Genomic DNA, 22,474 nt, shown 5'->3' on the forward strand with positions numbered 1-22,474 from the left:
TTACCTGGAGAAGAGGGCACATTAATATCCATGTGGCTAAGCCTGGACTCAGGTCTACAGTCTGACTTGAGAGCCCAAATTATTAATGTGAGCAACTTTTTACTGCTTGGATGGACCTGATTTTCATAAATAAGCAAATATCCACATGCGGGGAATAAGGTGTTCATCAGAGTAATATCATTTTTGGTATTAAGTGGTGAGGTTTATGTATGTATGTATGTATGTATGTATGTAGCTAGGAAAGCAGTTGAAAAAGACAGGTAAAATGTATTGGAAATGGTAACATTTTGTCATTAGCACATAGGTTTCCCTGGGAGATTTCTGTGAAAGAGAACATGCATTAGATGGTATTTATCTAAAATAACAAAACATCACAGTACTCTCACAACTTTAATAATAAACATAATCAGCAACAGAGGAATTTTAATTACCTGTGGTATTTCAAATCAATTCACTTGTCTGGGGAAATTTTTTGAATGGCTAACCTTCTTATTCTTTGGCAAATGATTAAAGGACTTTAAAATGATCTCTTTTTTGAGTATCTGGGCATTATGAGCCACGTGTGCTTCCTACTCTGCAGCTTTTATGTCTGCTGCCAGTTTGTTCAGACTCCAAATCCAATAATGTATTAGTTCTTAGATTATTCTTAAATTATCTTAGATATATTACCTTTTACAACATATAGCAATATTTTATGTTAAGGGTAGCCCCTACTGTATGTCTGAGAATGTTCATTTCCTTTTGATGAACATGATGATTTAGACTCTTAAAATTCAAACAATGATAACAGTAGAAAAAGTGGGTGTTTGCAGTAAATTCCCTAAGTATCAGCCAGGACAGTCAGAAAACAATATGTGAATTTAGGTATTCTTTACAGTTGTTAAAGCTTAGATCTGAGACCATTACTTAATCTAATGGTGGTATTGTCACCATTACTAAACCTAATACTGGCTATTGTCACTTAGTTGCACAAACAAAATTCCATTATACCTGGTGTCCAGATCCAAAACTATTACCAAACCTCAGCAAACTATTCACTTTCTAGTAGCAGTCCACTGATTTGCAAGAGTAGCATACTGAAGACTGTTCATTTATTCTTTCATCCAAGTGTTTACTGAATTTCCTACCTTTCTGGGTTTATAATTTAACTACCAAGTTAGGTTATTTAGTGACAGTTTATTTAAAGATGTATTATCCTTAGGGGTTAGGTGATTATTCTTCCCCACTCTAGCTCTAAAAGCCTTTAACTCTGCCTTAGATATCTATCCCAAAATGTCCCTGGGTAGATGAACCACACAAAGGCCATGCCTTCTAATTTCACTATGGAAGCCAAATATGTAACCTATTAAACATTTAAATTTCATTTTAAAAATCAACAGAGAAGCAAAATTATATTTTAATGTAAATTATTGTTGCTATGGTAAGCAAACAAAAATAAGTGAAAATTGGAAAGGCAGTTGCATATAAATTTTACTGTTATAGCAGTAAAGGATAACAATATGAATATATTACAGTATTATTAGAAGTACATTTTATTGTTAAAAAACACAAATAAAACATCTTACTTGTAATTGAAAGCTTCAGTAAAAATATTATATATGATGTGGTACACATATACTGTTTGAGACCTACTGATCAAGTTAACTACCATCTATTACTTCAGTTTTCTTTACAACATCTCCTCCTAGTGGACATTCTTTCTATGCTTGAACATATCCATCCAGCCTGCCTGTTCTACTGACAGATAGTTGTGAATGTTATGGAGACAGGGAAGCATGAGTTTAAAGGGGATATAGTTCAGGTCCATGTAACGGGAAGGAAGAACAAAACCAAACTGGACCATCTTCCATACATGCATCTTGATAAATTCTAAATTTCTTACTGGTAATTAGTGGAAAATCTTTATAGGTAGAATATAGGGTTGTCTCAATATAGCAAGTGATTATACATCTACACAAGTGGTAAATAAAACAGCTACATATTGTGTAACTGTCAAAATAAAGTAAGATTCTTGATGAGAGGTCAGATTTAAACTGTAATATAGTCACCCTAGAGATCTCAGCCAGGAAAAAGTGAGTAGGAGTTACATAGGCTTGCTTTGATTGTGACCAAATGTTAGGAAGAGGGGGCAAAAGGAAGGTAGATTCCTCAGAATATAACAAAACAGCCTGCCAATTAAATAATAGGATTTATGCTTAAAGACCATAAAACCTGCCCCTATTGCCCAATGCCCTTCAATTTCTTATGGTAGAACTAAGTTCCTCTTCTATCTTGGATATCAGAAGAAAACACCCCTAAGGGATTGTATCTTGGTTGATGGAGAAGTAAATCTTATCTCAAGGGTGGATTTGAAAGGAAACCTAAGAACAATTTTGCTTTGATGATTCTGATGTTTGAAGATATCATAAACTTGTCTCAGATCACTAATGAATGGCAGAACTGGGATTCAAACCCAGTTACCAGTATTACTATTATTTAGTTTACCTGAAACTACAGACAAAGTGAGTGTGTGAGTATGTGCATGTGTATGCTTTGTTTTGTGTTAAGTTGCCTCTCTGGGGAACTGCAGCAGTCCTTCATTTGATAGGTGAGATGAAAATACTTTTAAATATGAGTTAAATAGTAAATATACATGTAAGGAACAGGGTCTAGTGTAGACAGACTTCTCTATTGGGATCTGCATCGTGATCATATTCATGTTCTACCTACATTCACAGAAATCTTTCAAACTAAAATTTTGTGGAAATAATCTTAGCACTTACCATTTTATATTAATTTGAGAATGGTGCCTATCTTAAAGAATATATACAGTGCATTTTAAAAGGTAAGGTTTCATAGCTCTAAAGCTTAACTATAAAGCTAACCTATTTTTTGTGTACCTCTGTTTGATTTCTACTTGTTCAGCTTAACTTCCCATATACAAAAATTCTTCTAGATGGGGAGTTCAAACTATCACTGTAACTATATAATGAGGAAATAAACCATCAGAGTCACATACTCTCTTTATAAAATAAGCAATTTAGTTTTCTTCTAAATAATATCCTTTTTTCATACATAAGTCAAAGATGATTTTTTTTTTTTTTTTTTTGGCGCTGGCCTCTCACTGTTGTGGCCTCTCCTGTTGCGGAGCACAGGCTCCGGATGCGCAGGCTCAGCGGCCATGGCTCACGGGCCTAGCCGCTCCGTGGCATGTGGGATCTTCCCGGACCGGGGCACGAACCCATGTCCCCTGCATCGGCAGGTGGACTCTCAACCACTGCACCACCAGGGAAGCCCAAAGATGATTTATTTCTAGCTTTTTTTTTTTATAGTTTTCATTTGGTGAATGATTGTTAAACTTTCTAACATGGCCTATAGTATTATGAGTTGGATTTAATGTATATAGTAATTCCCAAACAGCAGGACACAGTAATTAAATAATAATGCAAAATCAATGGCTGAACCAAATTATTTGAACATATTAAGCTTTATACAAAAAAAATTCAGTATTTAAAGCAGGTGTACACTAAAACTAATCAAAGCCATAATAAATCAAATTAGACACATGATGAAATCTGGAAGACTTCACCTTTAGATAGCTTGACAAAAAAGTAAAAAAATTCAGAGGCTACTACCTAAGACCAGAAATCATGTCTTATTTATCTTTGTTTTCCCACCACATTTTTCAGGTTCTTTATTCACACTGTCATATTTGTACCAGTTTATGCTCTGAGATAGGCACTAACAGACTGCTGGTAGAAGTGTAAACTGATAAAATTTGATAGTGTGAATAAAGAACCTTAAACATGTCATACATGATAACTCAAGAGGTAACACTACTTCTAGGAATCTAACCAAAGAAGTAATCAGAAATGTAAATAATTTTTGAACAGATATTTACCTTGATGTGTTTATAATGATCAAAAGAAATGTCTTCCAATAGGAAAATATTTGAGTAAATTATGGTAAATAAATGACAGAATGCTATATTATTAAAAACAATATTTACAAATACTTATTAATGACATGGAAAAGTCTTAAGCAGGATGCTAAGCTGTATGTTCAAGCATAATATTAACCATGCTAAAAAGTATGCACAGGAAAAAACAAGAATGAATTAAATCAAAATGTTAATAGTAATTAATAAACTTCAGAAATTTATGTTCTTCTCTTAATATTTTTTTTAATTTTCCAAATATATTATAGAGGCAAATTATTTTTACAATCACAAAATAGCAAGAAATGCTTTAAAAGTTTCTCTCATATAAAGTAAATTAATAAAAACTTTTTTTATGATTTAGAAGTCACTGTTCAATTTGTATAAATAATATTTACCTCCTCATCATCAGGAACTGATTCATGTAAGGATGGTATCCAAGCAAGAATATTGCAGTCTCTGCTACCGCTATAAAGTTCCTATAACACAAAGCAAAGATGTAATTGTAGGTCACTTTAAAGCTGGTGCCAATCTGAAATAAATGACATCAATTTTTAAATGATTATTTCTTAGGTTAGATTAATTAAGATTAATTCTATTTCTACTCCCCAAAGAAACTGGGCTGATGTTTATTTCTGTTCGTTTAAGATGTAGTAAAGACTTGTTTTGTATTTAAAAATAGTATTATAATATGTTAACATGTTGCTAACATGTTAAAATTCACAAAAACAATCACTGTAATTTTTAATCAATCATAGTATCCTTTTTTTTTTTTTTTTTTTTTTTTTGCAGTACGCGGGCCTCTCTGTGCTGTGGCCTCTCCCATTGCGGAGCACAGGCTCCGTACGCGTAGGCTCAGCGGCCATGGCTCACGGGCCCAGCCGCTCCGCGGCATGTGGGATCTTCCCGGACCGGGGCACGAGCCCGTGTCCCCTGCATCGGCGGGTGGACTCTCAACCACTGCGCCACCAGGGAAGCCCCATAGTATCCATTTATTTCAAGTGTCAGAGAATGAGAAAAAAATGGAAGAAATAAATTTCGTCCTTTTCTGTCAATAACTGAGCTTTAATAAAGACTTCAATGAAGAAACCATACGAGTTTCTAGCTAAAATAGACCAAAAGTTCAAAAAAAGAACTCAACTAAAGAGCATTAAGACATATACGCCATGCTTGCTGAGAAGCTTATTTTATAAGCAGCTTGGGCTGATGCACAGTCAGTGTCAATGTCTTTATGGATATGCTGCCTGCACACGCTGAACAATGTTCATTCACCTCCCCACAAAACTTCAGAAATATGTTATATTGGCTAGTACTGAAAATATTCCTATGCGGCAGTGAAATAGATACGCTCCCATACAGAGGGTATAAATTGCTATAATCTTTTCAGAGAATGAAATCTCAACATGTGTCAGAAGTTTCTGTATGCATTTCTAGGAAGTCATGCCAAAGACACACATGAAATTCAAGGATATTATCATCAATATTATATTTATAATAACAAAAATAATAATTTTCCAAAAATTATTGTCTAGGGTAATGATTTCTAAATTTATGCTGCATTAATATGATGTGATATTACATAATCACTAAATTTATTTTTGAAGAATATTTAATAACAGCGGAAAATATTCATATTGTCAAGAGAAAGGAGCAGGATGTAAACCAAATAGTCATAGTGTGAAAAGAAAAAAACAGGATGTAAAATACTAGGTCAATTTTTTAAAAAGCTACTAAGCAAAGAGGAAGGGCTAAAAAGAAAAAACAGCAAAATGTTAAGTGGTTATAAACCTCTGACTGACTAAATGTTTATTTTTCTCACAAATATATTTCTACACAAATATTTCTAACACTATAACTTTTTTTTCCTGTTCTGGTATGAAATTATTTAGTTTTACTGTTACTCATCTCAAAAGCTATTTGAGGCATGGTACAATTAGTATTTTTCTAAAAAAAAAATGTAAAGGTTCTGGGTAAAGGGAAAATAAGATTATGAAGTGATTTATAGGAAATATAGATATAAAGAGAATTAAGTAAATTACATTTAGTTACACATTATCAGATTTCCTAAATGGAACAAAATTCTACAGACTGCACTGTTAAACCTAGAATGTATGGTTACACTAACTATGGATGATGCAAAGATATTTTCATATGCTCAGTGCCCTAGAGCAATTTAGTTTCCTGAGAAGATATATACCCAAGATACACTAAGGTCAGATAACCTTGTCTTACGTTTCCTCATGATTAAATTCAGGTGATATATCTTTGCCAGGAATATCACACACTTTGATAATTTGATTAAGCTGATGTATGCCAGTCTTCTTCAAGGTAAAATTACTCATTTTACCTTTGTAATTAATATTTTGTAGGGTGCTACCTTGAGATTATGTAAATTCCTCATCAGACTTTCAATTTATTACTTACTAATAGCAGAATGGACTCATGGATCCCTATTTTAGTCAAAGAGAAATAATCAGTTATTATCATTATTTATTTTGATGTTGGGTATATATTTTCAAATTTTTACATTTATGATAGAATTACTATAAATATCAATTTTATTTTCAGATAGTGGGTTGTGTGTAACATGTAATTGGTTAAAAGGGTTCTGATGCTGAATGGAGGCAAAAATACTACTCTCCTTTACTTTTATAATTTAGATTTATAATTATTTTCCTTTTCAGAAATCATAATAGGGATAAGAGTTGGAAGCTTTCTGATGTAATGCAGTGATTCAAATCTTTCTTAGGGCACAGCACATATAGAAATGGTATTTGTCACACTTCCCTGGTGGTGTAGTGGTTAAGAATCCGCCTGCCAATGCAGGGGACACGGGTTCGAGCCCTGGTCCGGGAAGATCCCACATGCTGCGGAGCAACTAAGCCCAGACACCACAACTACTGAGCCCACGCAGCACAACTACTGAAGCCCATGCGCCTAGAGCCTGTCATTTGCAACAAGACAAGCCAGTGCAATGAGAAACCTGTGCACCACAACAAAGAGCAGCCCCTGCTCGCCACAACTAGAGAAAGTCTGCGCACAGCAACGAAGATCCAATGTAGCTAAATAAATAAATAAATAAATAAATAAATAAATAAATAAATAAAAGGAATGGTATTTGCCAGGAGGCAACTGGCCCCAGCTCTCTGGCTATCCTAGGCTTGTCCCAGCTATTCCAGGGACTGAAGGGAATCAAATATCTGGACATACTTTCAATACATTCTAGGAAGCTCTGATTTGGTGGAAAGCAACAACTGGTAGTCAGAATACCTGTGTTAAAATCTTGGCTGTGTCTCTAAGTGACTCTGGATAAGAAAAGAGGTACTGTATTCTAAGAATTTCTTTGAAGGGATAATCATGCTTTGTCAATCTACTTGCAGATTTAAGGCAAGTCACATCACCCCTCTGGTTGCCTTAGTAGCCTTTTCCCAGAAGTAACACTAAAAATATTTAATAATTGGTACATCAGGACACTGGCCAATCCGAAGAGATATTGGACATAGAGAGGGAGCAGGGTCTGAAGGTCCCTCTTAGTTACTGGGTCTAGGAGGCCCCAGGGAAGGGGGTGAAGCTGGAAGTCACTTAGGGGGCTTAGTATAACAGCTATGTAACAAACAGCAGGATATGAATTTGAGTATTTTAATAATGGATACTGCCATGCTGATGTGTGCTGGCTGAAAAACCAGCCCTGTATATCTTACTTCACAGCGTCAGACACAAATTAAGTAATGAGTATTAATGAATGAATGAATAAGGTGACAAATTCCCTCCTAGCTCTAATAACCCATAATATTCATTCTTTCAGTATTTAATTTTCATGAGCCTCATCTTCGTTATCTGCGATGCAGGGAAAATACCAACAATCTTGCTACATTAGGGACTCATTTAAAGGAGCATATGAGGTAATCTATGTAAATGTTCTATGAAAAAACCAATCTGCTCCATTGGTGAGATGAAAGAGAAATGTTAGGATGTTAAACAAAAACCATAGGTATTTAAGAAATTATGTAAGTTGCATCAACACTAAAGTAAACTTATTAGCCATTGGCAGAAAATAAGAAAAAAATAAAATTTCAGACATTCACACATACGTAAATCAAGATACAAAAACTATATTTTGAGATGAGACACATATGTTCCATTTTTTTCCCAAAAGCTCGTTTGCAAGAAATTATTTTAATTTGCCAGAGATTTTCAACTGCCAAATAAATGGAGCCCATATACAAAAGAAAGAATTTATCCCAGTCAAGTTGCACAGTATTATATTGATTCACAGAGACATCCTATGCCACCTAAAAAAAATCTATCCTCTATTTAATAAACTCTAGCTCAGATGTGGATAAAAAGTATAATTCCTTAGAATGAAATTGCAATTTACTCTTTTATATACAACTACTCTGGCAAGCTAGCTACCCGAACATTCTAAATTCCCCTAAATATCATTCTTACCTGGAAATTAGACTGAAATACACAGCAGTCAACACTTTTATAATGTCCCTTAAGCATAGTTATCAGTTCTCCTGAGTAAACTGTATAAACAGCAATGGTGCTACCATATGGTACAAAAACAAATTCTGAACTGCAGCCACAGGAGACAGTGAATTTCAATCCTTTTCTACTGTCATTACACACTTTTCCATAGTTCACCTGTAGGATGTAAAAGCATACAGTTACTTACTTAAATCTGAATTAAAAAGACAACAAAGATAGGAAAAAATATTTACTTAAAATATTCTACTATAGAAATCACTCTAGTAAGTCTAAAAAAAAAAAAGATCAATGTCCTAATAGGAATAAGGGCCAATGATATAAATGTACATTTCATATACGAGGGAAACACAAATAGCAAAAAGACCCACAAAAACAAATGTTCACATTTCAACTGTGATAGAAATAAAAATGCAAATTAAGGCAAACTTGAAGAATCATTTTAGACCATTTAGCAAAAATTTTAATAAACCATTGAGATACTCAATACTAGTGCAAGTGAGGTAAATGTGTAGGTGGCACCACAATTTGATCATTCTTTCTAATAAGACTAAATGGTTTATTATGCAACAAAATATAAAAGTATACTTTATGTATATGTATATATATACACACACACACACGTATATACTCCCTCCAGAAAAAAAATTAAATATATACACACATACATATATAATATATATATTTTTTTGGAGGGAGGATAACTTTTTTATTTATAACATTTAAATTATGATAAAATACACATAACATAAAATGTGCCATCTTAACCACAATTTAAGTGTACAGTTCAGTGACATTAAGTATATTCACATTGTTGTGCAACCATCACCACTATCCATTTTCCATCTTGCAAAACTGAAACTCTGTACCCTTTAAACAACAAAGACATTATTCCTTGACCTAGTAACTATTACTGGGAATTTATCTTAGGGAAATAATTAAACAGCAAAAAGGTACATGCTGAGAGGAATTCAATTCCACACTATCTAGAATGGCAAAGTAACTGAGAATAGATGTAAATTCCTAATAGTGTTATATTAACTCTGCAGTTTATATAGAAATTAAAAAAATCATAAGTATGAAAATTATGCAGAAAATAGGGATAAAAGTTAAGTATAAAAAAGCAAAGAACACAAATACTGTGTATACTACAATTGCAGCTTCTTATAAATAATTATATATTTGGGACAAAAACAAAAATTCTACACCTGTAAGTAAAAGATGTAAGACCAACAACATCAGCATCACCCGAGCAGTTAGAAACAAATTCTAGGCCCCATCGCAATCTACTGAACTAGAATCTTCATTTTAACAAGATCCCTAGATGTTCTGTAGGTCCATCAAAGTCTGAGAAGCTTGGGGATAAAGGTTTACTTCCTGGTGATAATTTAGATAAGAAGCTTAGGGTAAGTGTAAAACCAGTATCTAATCATTTAGGAATTATGAGCAAGCAGATCACCAATATCTCCCTTCACTATGGCTAATAATGGTGTTTAAACAGAGTGAGTGATTTGCCTTCTTCTTTTTCTAAAGGTTGGGTGGGAGTGTGTGTGTGTGTGTGTGTGTGTGTGTGTGTGTGTGTTTCTGTGTATAAACAAACACTGAGGCTCAAATGGATATATGCTGATAATTGTGGATACTACATTCGGCTTACCCACCCTCGAGGTTAACGTGTGACAGAAATGAGCATGTGTGTTCAACTATCTCAATGCAGCAGCGGAACAGTGAAATGTTAAAACATTAAACTTATAATCAGTAGACTTCGGTTTTTGAAACCCACTCCACCCCTCCTTTTTTTTTTTTTTTTGCCTCTTATGAGTAATGAATGATTTAACCTGTGAGTTTCATTCTTCTAATCTGTTAAAAGGAAATAACATCATTTACCAGAGCTATTGTGAAAAATAAAATGCAATAATGCAGGGACTTGCCTGGTGGCGCAGTGGTTAAGAATCCACACTCTCAATGCAGGGGGCCCGGGTTCAATCCCTGGTCAGGGAACTAGATCCCACAGGCATGCCGCAACTAAGAGTTTGCATGCCACAACTAAGGAGTCCGCCTGCCGCAACTAAGACCCAGTGCAACCAAATAAATATTTTTTAAAAAATGAAATAATGCATAAGAAAACACTTAGGATATAGAAGTATTCAGTGAGTCCTTAGATTAATTCCTATATATTTAAAAGAATAACATTCCCTCATTTGTGTCTTTTGATCCTCCATGCACAACAATTTGTAGAATAACACTGTGGGGTGGGGAGGTGGGGTGGAGAAAAAACACAAATCTCAACTAGCAATTCTCTGTTCCTCCTGGAAAAATTATGAACTGCTAGAATGTGATGGTCTTATTCACACATCAGAACACCTACCTACAAAACCTATTTTCTTTCCACTATACCACATTCCTTCCCAAATGTGAACTGGAAAGTGTTCAATGAGGTATAAATACTGAACCAGCTAATTAACTTTTGTCTTTGTCCTTAGGCGTTCCCCCTGCAATCCATCTTGTAACTTACTGTCCTATTAATCTTGGTAAATCACTGCTGTGATCAAATCACCTGTGGGCTCAAAACTATCAATATCTTTTCAATGCCTATGGAATGAAGTTCTAGTAACAGGTGAAGGAAAGGAGAGATCTACCAATTACTAAGTGCTTAGTGTCACACACTGTGCTAGGTGATTATCTAAGCTCCCCGTTTTATGACTATAAACACTTACCATAAAAAGCAGTATGTGACAAATATCATGCTATATATTATGAAAGTATTGAAGAAGAACAGGGTACTTTTGGTTATGATGTCTTAAAGGTGGTATGTACAGTCTTTGAAAAGATTCTGGTAGGGGAGGAAATTTTCATAGATGTGGGATAGGATGATGGCAAACACAGTTCCCTATCTTATGAATCCCTTTTATTGTCCCAGGAAATATATACATCTAGTCACTGAATAAATACCTACAGTGATGCCGAGATTCCGTCAAAAGGCAGCCCATTTCACTGTCAAACAACTATCAGCATAATTAATAATAATGACAGGTAATGTTTACTAAGTGTTAACATTTGCTGTAAGTATCAGACAATGTGTTAAATATTTTACATGCATTATTTCATATAATATGCAAAACAATATTATGAGATAGGTAGCATTATTAAACAAAAAGAAAACACTTAGAAAGGTTAAGTATTTCGATCAAGGTCTCTTGGCTAGTAAGTGACAGAATCAGAAACTGAAATCTAGACTATACTAACAAAAAAGCACTGTGCCACACTGTGGTAAATTATTTTTCTTTAATTCCACTAAGTGATAATCACAGTCTACTGTAATACAAGTGAGTACTGGGTACTCTGGAAGCAGGTAAGCTAGACTAGAGGAGTTAAAAAGAGATTGTGCCTGAAATGAATCTTGAAAGCTGAGAAGCAGCTAGGACAGGAAGGAGGAGACGGTATTCCAAAGCAAAGGCAGCAGTCGACGCAAAGAATGGAAGGGTGAGAGAGCATATATTTAAAGACCTTTAAGTAGCTCAGTATGGCTAAGGACATGGGAAAAAATGGGGAAGTGGCAAGATATAAAGCTAGTGAGTTAGAAGGGACAGCTTATGAAGGCCTTGTGCACAACAGGCAAAAATATTCAGTTTTCATAACCTGAAAGTTTACTGAGGAAACACTTTCACTGGGAGATGAGTTTGGGAAAAGTTAGACGGACGTTAGAGTAATTAAAGAGAGACCATGAGGGCCCAAAGTGAGGCTGGAAGGGAAGAGAGCTAAGAAATAAATTATGAAGAAACAATTAAGAGGACTTGTAAATGATTTAATAGCTGGGATAAGGGAAGGGAAGAAAAAAGGATAGACTCCCACCTTCTAGCCATTGGTGACTGGGTGAATGATAACACCAATAACTAAAACAGTAAACACCAGAATAGCTATTTTAAAATTTTGTTGCTGTGCCAAAAGCTGTCTCTCTGTGAATTTTCCCTGTAGGTAGAGTTTTCTGTACTCTAAGGGAATGGTTTCCAGAGTGCAGTTGGCACCTCAAAGAGTCTGTAAGATGATCCATTAAGGTATGAGGGGAAAATATGAGAATTTCTATTTCATTTTTAACTAAAAAATAAGAAATTAAGCTTTAATAAAATACATAGACTCACAACAGTACGTGTATATAATTTATAAATAATTATACATATATTGGAAGCATGTACTTATACATTTTTCTTAAATTATAAGGGTGCTACCAATAAGGCAACACCATACAATAAAAAGTTATCATTTATGATATGCCTATTATTTAGCAGGTACAGTACTACTCTTAACATACTTCCATTTTGCCCTTACAATTACTGTTTAGGTACCTAATAATCCTGATTTACAAGATGGAGACACTGAAACTCTGACCATAGTCCTTCATGATCTCACCTTAAATAAATTGCCTACTACCCAAATTACTAAATGGCAGGGCTGAAATTTGCTTACTATTCTGTCTGACAGCACTTTAAGTGTTTGAATACAGTGTGCTTCCCCTGAGAGTTACTTTTTCTGGGATCAATGTCCCAATTCCTTTAAGTGTTCTTTGTAGGTGAGTTTCTGGGCCACTTTAGTATTTTTGCATGAATGACTTTTCCTTTGATCAAGTCCTTTTTAAAATGTATTATCCATTCTAAACACACTATTCAAAATATGGGCTTACTAGCAAACATCCATAGAGTATGAGTATCACCACCTTCAAGATGGAGAGAAAAATGGAATAAAATCACATTAACAATTTATGTATGTACTCAATACCATTTATTTCTATCACATTCACCTTTGATGCACATGTAACCTACTTTTCCAAAATGACCCTGTCACTTCTCCACGCAAAAGCCTTGAGTGGCTTTCTATCTCACGCATAGAAAAAGCCGAAGCCCTTACCAAGGGCTACAAGCCTGTAAGCTCTGGTATCCTCTTCCTTCTGTTGCTTATCTCCTATTACTCTCCCCTTTGCTTACTCTAGTCTAACACAAGAGCCACATACATGCTCCTTGGGTATCCCAAGCATGCTCCTGCCTCAGGGTCTTTGTACTTTCTTTCTTCCTCTTCCTGGAATGCTCTCCCTCCCAGATGTTGGATGGCTCACTCCTTCATTTCCTTAAGGCCAAATGTCATCTTCTGAGTCAGACCTAGCCTGACAGCCCTAGGTAAAACATCAACTCCAGCTTCTTAATATTTTCTATGCTCCCTTCCTTGCTTTGCTTTTCTTTATAGTACTTACTGCACCGAGTATATATTTTACCGATTCATCCATCCATCCATTCATTGATTGATGGATGTCTTTCTTTCTCTCCCTGGAACGTAAGCTCCACAAGGATAGAACTTTTCTATGTTTTGTCTATTCCTGTATAATACTGCCTGGAAAATAGGAAGTACTCAATAAATTCTTATTAAACAAATGAATAAAATGAGAAAAAGGAAGGTGTGACCTGATTAGGGACATGGTACAATATAATGAGTGGGAGATTCTAAATTAAAATTTGCAATGTCTGAGTTTTTAGCCTGAGACACGATGGAGAAGCGTTTCATAAAGAATAAGAGGGATTAGCAAACCCTAAAGTAATCTGGCACAAACAATTCTGACCTTAAAGTTAGTTTTTAATAATAAAAGTGATACCTAGAATATCTAAGAGAGAATTAGCTAGAAAGGATGATTAAAGAAAGGAATATGATTAATATTAATATGAACCTTAAGGTAGTTAATAAATGCTTTAAGGGGTCTGGGTATAATCAGCATTATGGCAAGAGTAGAATCTAGAGTCAAACTCTGTTGCTTTCTAGCTATGTAAATTCAGGCAAGTTACCTAATTTTATGTCTTATTTTCCTCATGCGTAAAATGGGTGTTAGAAGAGTAACACCCTTCAGAGTGTTGATGTGGTGATTAAACACCACCATGTATACTCTGGCACATATATTAAATGTTAATTTTTATTAGCGTAGTAAATGGCACATAAGCTCTCAATAAATATTAACTATTAGTATTATTGCCAAATTATAAACTTTTGGTAGCTTATTCTGAAAGTGACTAAACCAGAGGTACAATCTGGTAAGGACTATAACATAAATTTTTAAAAAGACTAAAAATTAATTACCACATAAGAATCTAGCACTTGTATGGAGAGGGTGTGGAGAAAAGGGAGCCCTTCCCCACTGTTGGTGGAAATGTAAATTGGTGCAGCCACTATGGAAAACAGTATGGAGGTTCCTTAAAAAACTGAAAATAGAGTTACCATATGATCCAGCAATCCCACTCCTGGGCATATAATGGGAAAAGATGAAAACTCTAATTAGAAAAGATACATGCAGGCTTCCCTGGTGGCGCAGTGGTTAAGAATCCGCCTGCTAATGCAGGGGACATGGGTTTGAGCTCTGGCCAGGAAGATCCTACATGCTGTGGAGCAACTAAGCCTGTGCGCCGCATCTATGGAGCCTGCGCTCTAGAGCCCGTGAGCCACAACTACTGAGCCTGCATGCTGCAACTACTGAAGCCTGTGTGCCTAGAGCCCATGCTCCACAACAAGAGAAGCCACTGCAATATGAAGCCCACACACCACAACGAAGAGTAGTCCCGGCTTGCCGCAACTAGAGAAAGACCACACAGCAATGAAGGGCCAATGCAGCCAAAGATAAAATAAATAAAAATTAAAAAAAAAATAAAAAAGAATTAAAAAAAGAAAGAAACATGCAACCCAATGTTCATGGTGGCACTATTTACAATAGCCAAGACACAGAAGCAACCTAGATGTCCATCGACAGATGAATGGATAAAGAAGATGTAGTATATATATACAATGGAATATTACTCAGCCATAAAAAAGAATGAAATAATGCCATTTGCAGCAACATGGATGGACCTAGAGATTATCATACTAAGTGAAGTGAGTCAGAGAAAGACAAATATTATATGATATCATTTATAGGCAGAATCTAAAAACTAGTACAAATGAACTTATTTACAAAACAGAAACAGACTCACAGACATAGAAAACAAACCCATGGTTACCTAAGGGGAAGGTGAGGGGATAAATTAGTTGTATGGTATTAACAGATACACATTACCATATATAAAATATATAAACAACAAGGATTTACTGTATAGCCAGGAAACAATATTCAGTATCTTGTAATAACCTATAAAGGAAGAGAATTGAAAAAAAAAGATATACACATATACATATGTATAACTGAATCACTTTGCTGTACACCTGAAAGTAACACAATACTGTAAATCAACTATACTTCAATTAAAAAAAAAAGAATCTAGCACTTTTAGAACACATCTATTCCAATTACCATATGTTTTCATACTATAACATTCATTTTGGATTTTTATTTATTTATTTATTTATTTATTTATGGATGGCTGCGTTTGGTCTTCATTGCTGCGTGTGGGCTTTCTTAGTTGCACTGAGTGGGGGCTACTCTTCATTGTGGTGCGCGGGCTTCTCACTGTGGTGGCTTCTCTTGTTGTGGAGCATGGGCTCTAGGCACGTGGGCTTCAGTAGTTGCAGCACGCAGGCTCAGTAGTTGTGGCGCACGGGTTCTAGAGCGCAGGCTCAGTAGTTGTGGCGCACGGGCTTAGTTACTCTGCGGCATGTGGGATCTTCCTGTACCAGGGATAGAACCCGTGTCCCCTGCATTGGCAGGTGGATTCTTAACCACTGCGCCACCAGGGAAGTCCCTCATTTTGGATTTTGTTTAAAAGTCAGATATAGTATAAAATTTGACTAACTTTATAGCTTTAATTTATATCAGTTGTTCTCAATCTTTTATTCTTCTACAATATACTTGAGAGAGATGGCACGCTCCCATTGTACACAGTGGCTCAGTAGAGCAATGATTCTACACTAAGTGGGGAGAATGTGGTGGGGTGAGGTGGGGCGGGTTGTCCTGAGTTGAGAATTACTAGTTCACATAATGGAAAAATATTATATAAAGAAAGCTGTGATTCAGAGGCAAGAAACAAAGTCAAATTTACAGAAAAACACCAAGTGTTAAGTCACAGATTCATTTCTTTAATGTAGATCCAAAACATTCAAGGTACTTAAAATGTCTTACTAGTGTGTTTTCTCCATTGGAACTATTCCAGAGCCTCATTCGATTATCTGTACCAACAGTGAGGAGGTGAAGCCCATCACTTGTAAAACATAAGCCATTAACTTTCCCATTATGAGCAGTGTTTGCTGCAATGAAAAACACAATTCAGTTTATCTGTTCTTATAAATTCAACACACACTTAATGCTTGATGATATAGTTATTTAAACATATTAAAGGAAAACTATCTGAATTATCTAAATATAAGTTGATTATATTTAAAACTAATCATCCCTTTGGATTACTTGAACATAAGCTATATAAATTAGAACCATAAAAGCAGAGGAAAATAGGAAAAGCAAAGGGAGAAAATCCTGCCAAATATAATTTTTCTTCAGAGAGTAAGTTGTGCTATCAAACTCAATTAACTGCATAAACTTACCACTAAAATTTTAAATTGAAAATTAAACTTCTTATATATTATTTCCATTTGCAATCTAAAAATCATTCCATGGACTATTAAAAATCAATAATACTAAAAAAAAGAAAAAAAATCAATAATACTAGTATTTGCCACTTAAAGAAGTGTTATAGTCTCAATCAAAATTTATATTACTTTTAAAATGAACAGGTTTGAGAAAGCGTAATTCTCAATAACCTGATTAATTTAATTTAAAAGATTATTAAAACAATCATAGGTTTTATATAGTTCAACCTAATGTACTTCTGGTCCAAATTTAATTCTGAATCAGAATTTTAACGTACACAGAAATTAAATTCCATTATAAAAATGCAATCGAGGTACTTTGTCACCTGGATTGCAGTGGACTCAAATTAAACACAACTTGCAAATTTTGTGACAAAATGGACACAAAATATTACCATTTCTTTAATTTACTGTAACTTCCTAAATTGCACTGAATTTGTATTAGTTGGCCTCATGTGAGGAAAAAAATAAAATGACAAGTTAATCCAGAAAAGTTTCTACATTCAAAAATTCAGGGGCAGAAGAAATGCCATACTTACTTGTATCTTTTAGTTTCTTTATTTTTATTTTTTTAAAGGCCACGCCACACAGCATGCAGGATCTAGTTCCCTGACCAGGGATCAAACCTGGGCCCCCTGCATTGTGAGCACAGACTCTTACCCACTGGACCATCAGGGAAGTCCCCTTACTTGTATCTTAAAGAAAGACAACCATAACTTATATATACTACCAAATGTAAAATAGACAGCTAGTGGGAAGCAGCCGCATAGCACACAGGGAGATCAGCTCGGTGCTTTGTGACTACCTAGAGGGGTGGAGTAGGGAGGGTGAGAGGGAGACGCAAGAGGGAGGAGATATGGGGATGTATGTATAGCTGATTCACTTTGCTATAAAGAAGAAACTAACACACCATTGTAAAGCAATTATACTCCAATAAAGATGTTAAAAATTAAAAAAAAATTTTTAAAAAGAAAAAAAAAGCTCACTGGAATCCTTAGAAAAAAAAAAAGAAAAAAAAAGACAACCATAATTTAGTTGATGTAAATTTAGAAACTGATTTGTTGTGAATGCCTTTTTAAAAAAAACATAAAATCTACAATTTGTCAACATACATTTATTATTTGGTTTCAATTCAAAAATTTCAATATAAAAATACTATCAATGCCATATTTCTATATTAATGTGTTTTTCATTACCTGATTCAACTGCTTGTGACTTTTCCCCATTATGCTGATCAAGAGTAATCAAACATCCTGATGCTCTCCTCACATCCCATAATTTTGCTTTACTGTCAGCACTGAGAAGACATAAATGTTACATTAACATGTATAGCTAGGATAATAACTGTACTCCTCACCCACCTTTCCAGTATTATGGCATACAGAGGTCTCAGTATATTAGCACAAATGTATTTGTACATTTGGATGGTTGTACTTTTGCCTTTCCAGCAAATATTCAATAGTCAATAGTAGCACAAAGAAGTGAAAAAATAGAAAAAAAAAAAAAGTAAATCACAAGGATGGAATTCTGCTGTTTCTTGTTGTTTTTAATGACATGAGCATCTTCCTCTCCAAAGACTAGACAGGCTTAGAGCTTTGTTCCTTGGCAAATGTGTTACTATATCTGTTCTACTGTTTGTTATTCAAATGTTGCCTAGATAATCAAGCAGTGAACTAATTTCACTTTGCTTAAGAATCCATTTGTAGGAATATGGTTTTTCTTTTTTTATGAAAAAAATTAAGAATAAGGTGAATCATAAGGACAAAATATTTTTATTTGGTTTCCTGTACTCAAATCAATCTTTGCCAGATATACAAGAAATAAATTTAATGTCTCCTCGAAATTCGACACTTATTTTCATTTTATTTCAAGTGAAACGAAAAAAGGTAAAACCATGATCATATATCAATTTCAGCTTCTAAACTACTACTAAAGAAAATATAAATCAGTTCAACTGATGCTATCATATCCTCACAAAGCCCTCAATAATATTCTAACCTGTTGGGTTTATCCAGGTCATTTTAATTAGAAAGAGTATTACGCTGCATTTTATAAGCTTATTTCTCATTTATAAACCTTTAAAAAAATATCTATACAGGGTTTATCTCTTCCCATAACTTTGGTTATTTTCACAGATCACCATCAAACGTAGGCAATTAGAATAGTCGGCAAAAAGTTAGCATTTTCCATTCTCAATTTGGTTTTCTTTCTTTCCAGCTGGGGTCTGAGGACTTAAGTCTCTTCTGAAACAGATTAGATATGCACATAACTAACTCCTAACATTGATTACTAGGTCCATTGTAGTACTGATTCAAATTCCTGGGGTACTCTGAGAATTGAAAGCCTCAGTTTCCCTCCTGATTTGAGGAAAACCAAATTAGAAACAAACAATGTAAATCCAGTCTAGCATGGACCCACAAGTAGTGCCTAGCTCCTCACCTTCACACCTCTTTGGCCAGCCTTCTTATGGCTACATTCTAGACTTTGTTCTACTTCAGAAATCATAAATTTCAATGTCACATTCTGCAAACTACTAACAGAAGCTTCTATGAGGAATAGACTGTGACAGAGAGGAAGGGCTGGCTGCTATACAAATATTGAGACATTTCTTTATAAGACTAATAAAAGTAGTTTTTGTAATAATTCTTCTGCAAAAAGTTTTATTAAAATGTCTATATCAAAATTTGATTACTACTTCCTGTCCCTTCAGTTTTTAAATTTTCTTATCAACGCTCATGCTTGTATCTCATTAGGTCCTTGATCCTTCCTATAAGCCTTTTGGTGATTTTATTTCCTTCCTTATACCTGTGACTTGAACGATTTTTAGACAATTGTTAAGTCTGTGTCATTCAATGTTTTGATTTCTGTGGCTTAGTACAGCTGTGGGCTACACCTTTGATAGAGCACAAAATACTGACCAGCAATCCTATGTGCCCTTAATCAGCTCCTTCTTCCATTCATTAAAACTGTTATTCCAAATCTTTAACTACCTTCCCTGAAAATTGCATCCCATTCCAGTATTTTCAATAGATGACATCAAGTTCTACTCACTAAAAAACAACAGAGGCCACTGGGTTCACATTTCTTGAGCTTCTCTGCCAAAGTCACAAATTTAATTGTATTCATGCCTTTTTCCTCCTTCCATTTAGTCTCATGATGCCCTTCATGTGTCAAATCAGTGTCCCCTTCTATTGGGACCCTTGATATTACCCTCTCTTGTCTAGTCAAGGTCCTGATGTACCAATTATTTCCTCCATTTCTTCCTTTTTTAAAAAAAATTAATTAATTAATTTATGACTGCGTAGGGTCCTTTCTGCTGCACGTGGGCTTTCTCTAGATGCAGCGAGCAGGGTCTACTCTTCGTTATGGTGCATGGGCTTCTCATTGTGGTGGCTTCTCTTGCTGTGGAGCACAGGCTCTAGGCACACAGGCTTCAGTAGTTGCAGCACGCAGACTCAGCAGTTGCAGCACATGGGCCCTAGCGTGTGCGGGTTTCAGTAGTTGTGGCGTGCGGGCTTCAGGAATTGTGGCTCATGGGCTCTAGAGTGCAGGCTCAGTAGCTGTGGAGCATGGGCTTAGTTGCTCTGCAGCATGTGGGATCTTCCCAGACCAGGGCTCAAATCTGTGTCCCCTGCATTGGCAGGCAGATTCTTAACCATTGCGCCACTGGGGAAGTCACCCCTTCATTTCTTATCTTCACTAATTTCTCTCCAGCGATACTTTTCCGTCAGCATTTAAATATGTAAGACTCTTCCTTTCAGCAAACAAAACCCCCAACCCCCTTGATCCTCAAGAGTTAAGTGCTTTTAACACAACACTGTAAAACAACTATACCCCAATTAAAAAAAAAAAAAAAGAAAAGAAAAAGAGTTAAGTGCTCTTGTTCTTTTTTCCCATATTATACCTACCAGAGACATATCTCTATTAAAGCATTTTTCAGGATGTTCTGAAATCACTGATTTTTCTGACTATACCCCCTCATTAGACTATTACCTTCTTGAAAGGACTACGCCTGTGTTACCTCTGTGTCCCTAGCACAATGCTTGGCACATGACAGGAGTCATTAAATGTTAGTAAACTGAATCAATGAGTGGATGAATGTGCTGAATCAGATTCAAAATAATTTTGGGTTAAAGAAAATGAATTAAAATGCTACTATTCTTAAATTGACAGTGTTACACTTTTGTAAGCAAAAATGACACAACACAGTTGTTTCATGGGTAGTACTAGTAGATTTGCATTGCTACATAGATTCTGTTGTTTTCTCTGTTTTACAAAGTAAGCACCTTCAAGATAGATAGTCAGGATTAAGATTATGATGCAAAGGAAGATTTCTTTTGGTGATATGAATTAAAATCTGTAACTCAATTATCTTATTTTCTAGGACCTACTTAGCAACTAAATATGCGTCTAACATAAAAACAGTCTTTCCAAAATGCTTATCATTAATTATTAACTTCAAAACCAAATAATTTGCATTTTACCTTGCAGTTGCCAAGATATACTCATAACGCGGTGACCAGGAAACTGCCAATATTTCTTGTCTGTGACCTGCAAAACAACTGTATAAAATGACTTGCAAAATATTTGAAAAAAATCAAAAGATACAGTGCAATTAATTTTGTTGGATTATGAAGAAAGCATAGACTAAATCTTAAAAATAAATTGATACAATCATGATTTTTTTCACATTTATAATAATCTATATTTAAATATTAATGTGAAGTCTATGGGGCATTTCTCACAATGCTATTTTATTATAAAAGGTCTGGGTTTGCTTTGGAAAAAACATTCAGAGCAAGTGAGTCTGTCTTTTCAAATACAGGTGTTAGCCTAGCAAGTCTATCCATTAATAAGTGATATAGCTCAAGCTTACTTACTTATCTCTACAACAAAATCCCTGCAACAAACCACCATACAAGATAAACATTCTAAAGAATAAAAATGTTCTCTAAGTTTTCAGAAAGTTATAACAGAAAAAAATTATTTTAAATCATGATTGTAAAAGGTATTTATATAAAAATTTTTATCTAGAAAGCACAAGTGGTAAGTTGATAGGATAAGTGATTTCAGCATTTTAATTCACTTCTACCTAACTAAACTATTCAAATCATATATTTTCATCTACCTAGCTTATATTCATAGAAATTCATGATAATGTAAAACAAATGTTATCCATCTCACCAAGTTTTCCTGATATATTTATTATGTGTTTCTCAGAGATGAATAAAAATAGTATATCTGAATTACATCCTATTTTTTCACTGTTTAGAATTAGATGATCTAATACTAATAAAAAAGTAGCAAAAATAATTTAAGCTAGTAAAACTTTACCGAAGTATTATTTCAATACCTTTTTCTAAAATATTTTTATTGAGAAAAGAAGCACCTAAATATTAAGAATGTTTACTCAGCCAGAACAATATTAAAAAAATGCTCATGGAGACAAATGTACTGATGTAAGTTTCATAAGTAGTTCATTTTTTTCAATGTAGAAATAACACACGGTTTTTGAGTTAGACTTTCTAT

At 34.7% G+C, this 22,474-nt stretch overlaps 1 protein-coding gene and 1 non-coding gene across 3 annotated transcripts in view; both read right to left on the reverse strand.

The window, feature by feature from the left end:
* ERCC8 (ERCC excision repair 8, CSA ubiquitin ligase complex subunit) overlaps positions 1-22,474 on the reverse strand; it is a 60,269-nt gene that overhangs the window by 2,924 nt on the left and 34,871 nt on the right. For both annotated transcript variants that reach the window (XM_060146092.1, XM_060146093.1), the window contains 5 exons: positions 21,430-21,496; positions 18,142-18,242; positions 16,482-16,606; positions 8,366-8,563; positions 4,315-4,395 (listed from right to left, as the gene is read on the reverse strand). In XM_060146092.1, the coding sequence (XP_060002075.1) occupies positions 4,315-4,395; positions 8,366-8,563; positions 16,482-16,606; positions 18,142-18,242; positions 21,430-21,496 (572 nt within the window). The remainder of the gene's footprint in view (positions 1-4,314; positions 4,396-8,365; positions 8,564-16,481; positions 16,607-18,141; positions 18,243-21,429; positions 21,497-22,474) is intronic.
* Positions 17,551-17,623, reverse strand: TRNAV-CAC (transfer RNA valine (anticodon CAC)). Its single transcript has one exon. It is a non-coding gene; the product is annotated as a tRNA-Val (tRNA).

The sequence above is a fragment of the Lagenorhynchus albirostris genome, chromosome 3 (genome assembly GCF_949774975.1).
Source record: "Lagenorhynchus albirostris chromosome 3, mLagAlb1.1, whole genome shotgun sequence".
In the NCBI taxonomy this organism is placed as follows: Eukaryota; Metazoa; Chordata; class Mammalia; order Artiodactyla; family Delphinidae; genus Lagenorhynchus; species Lagenorhynchus albirostris.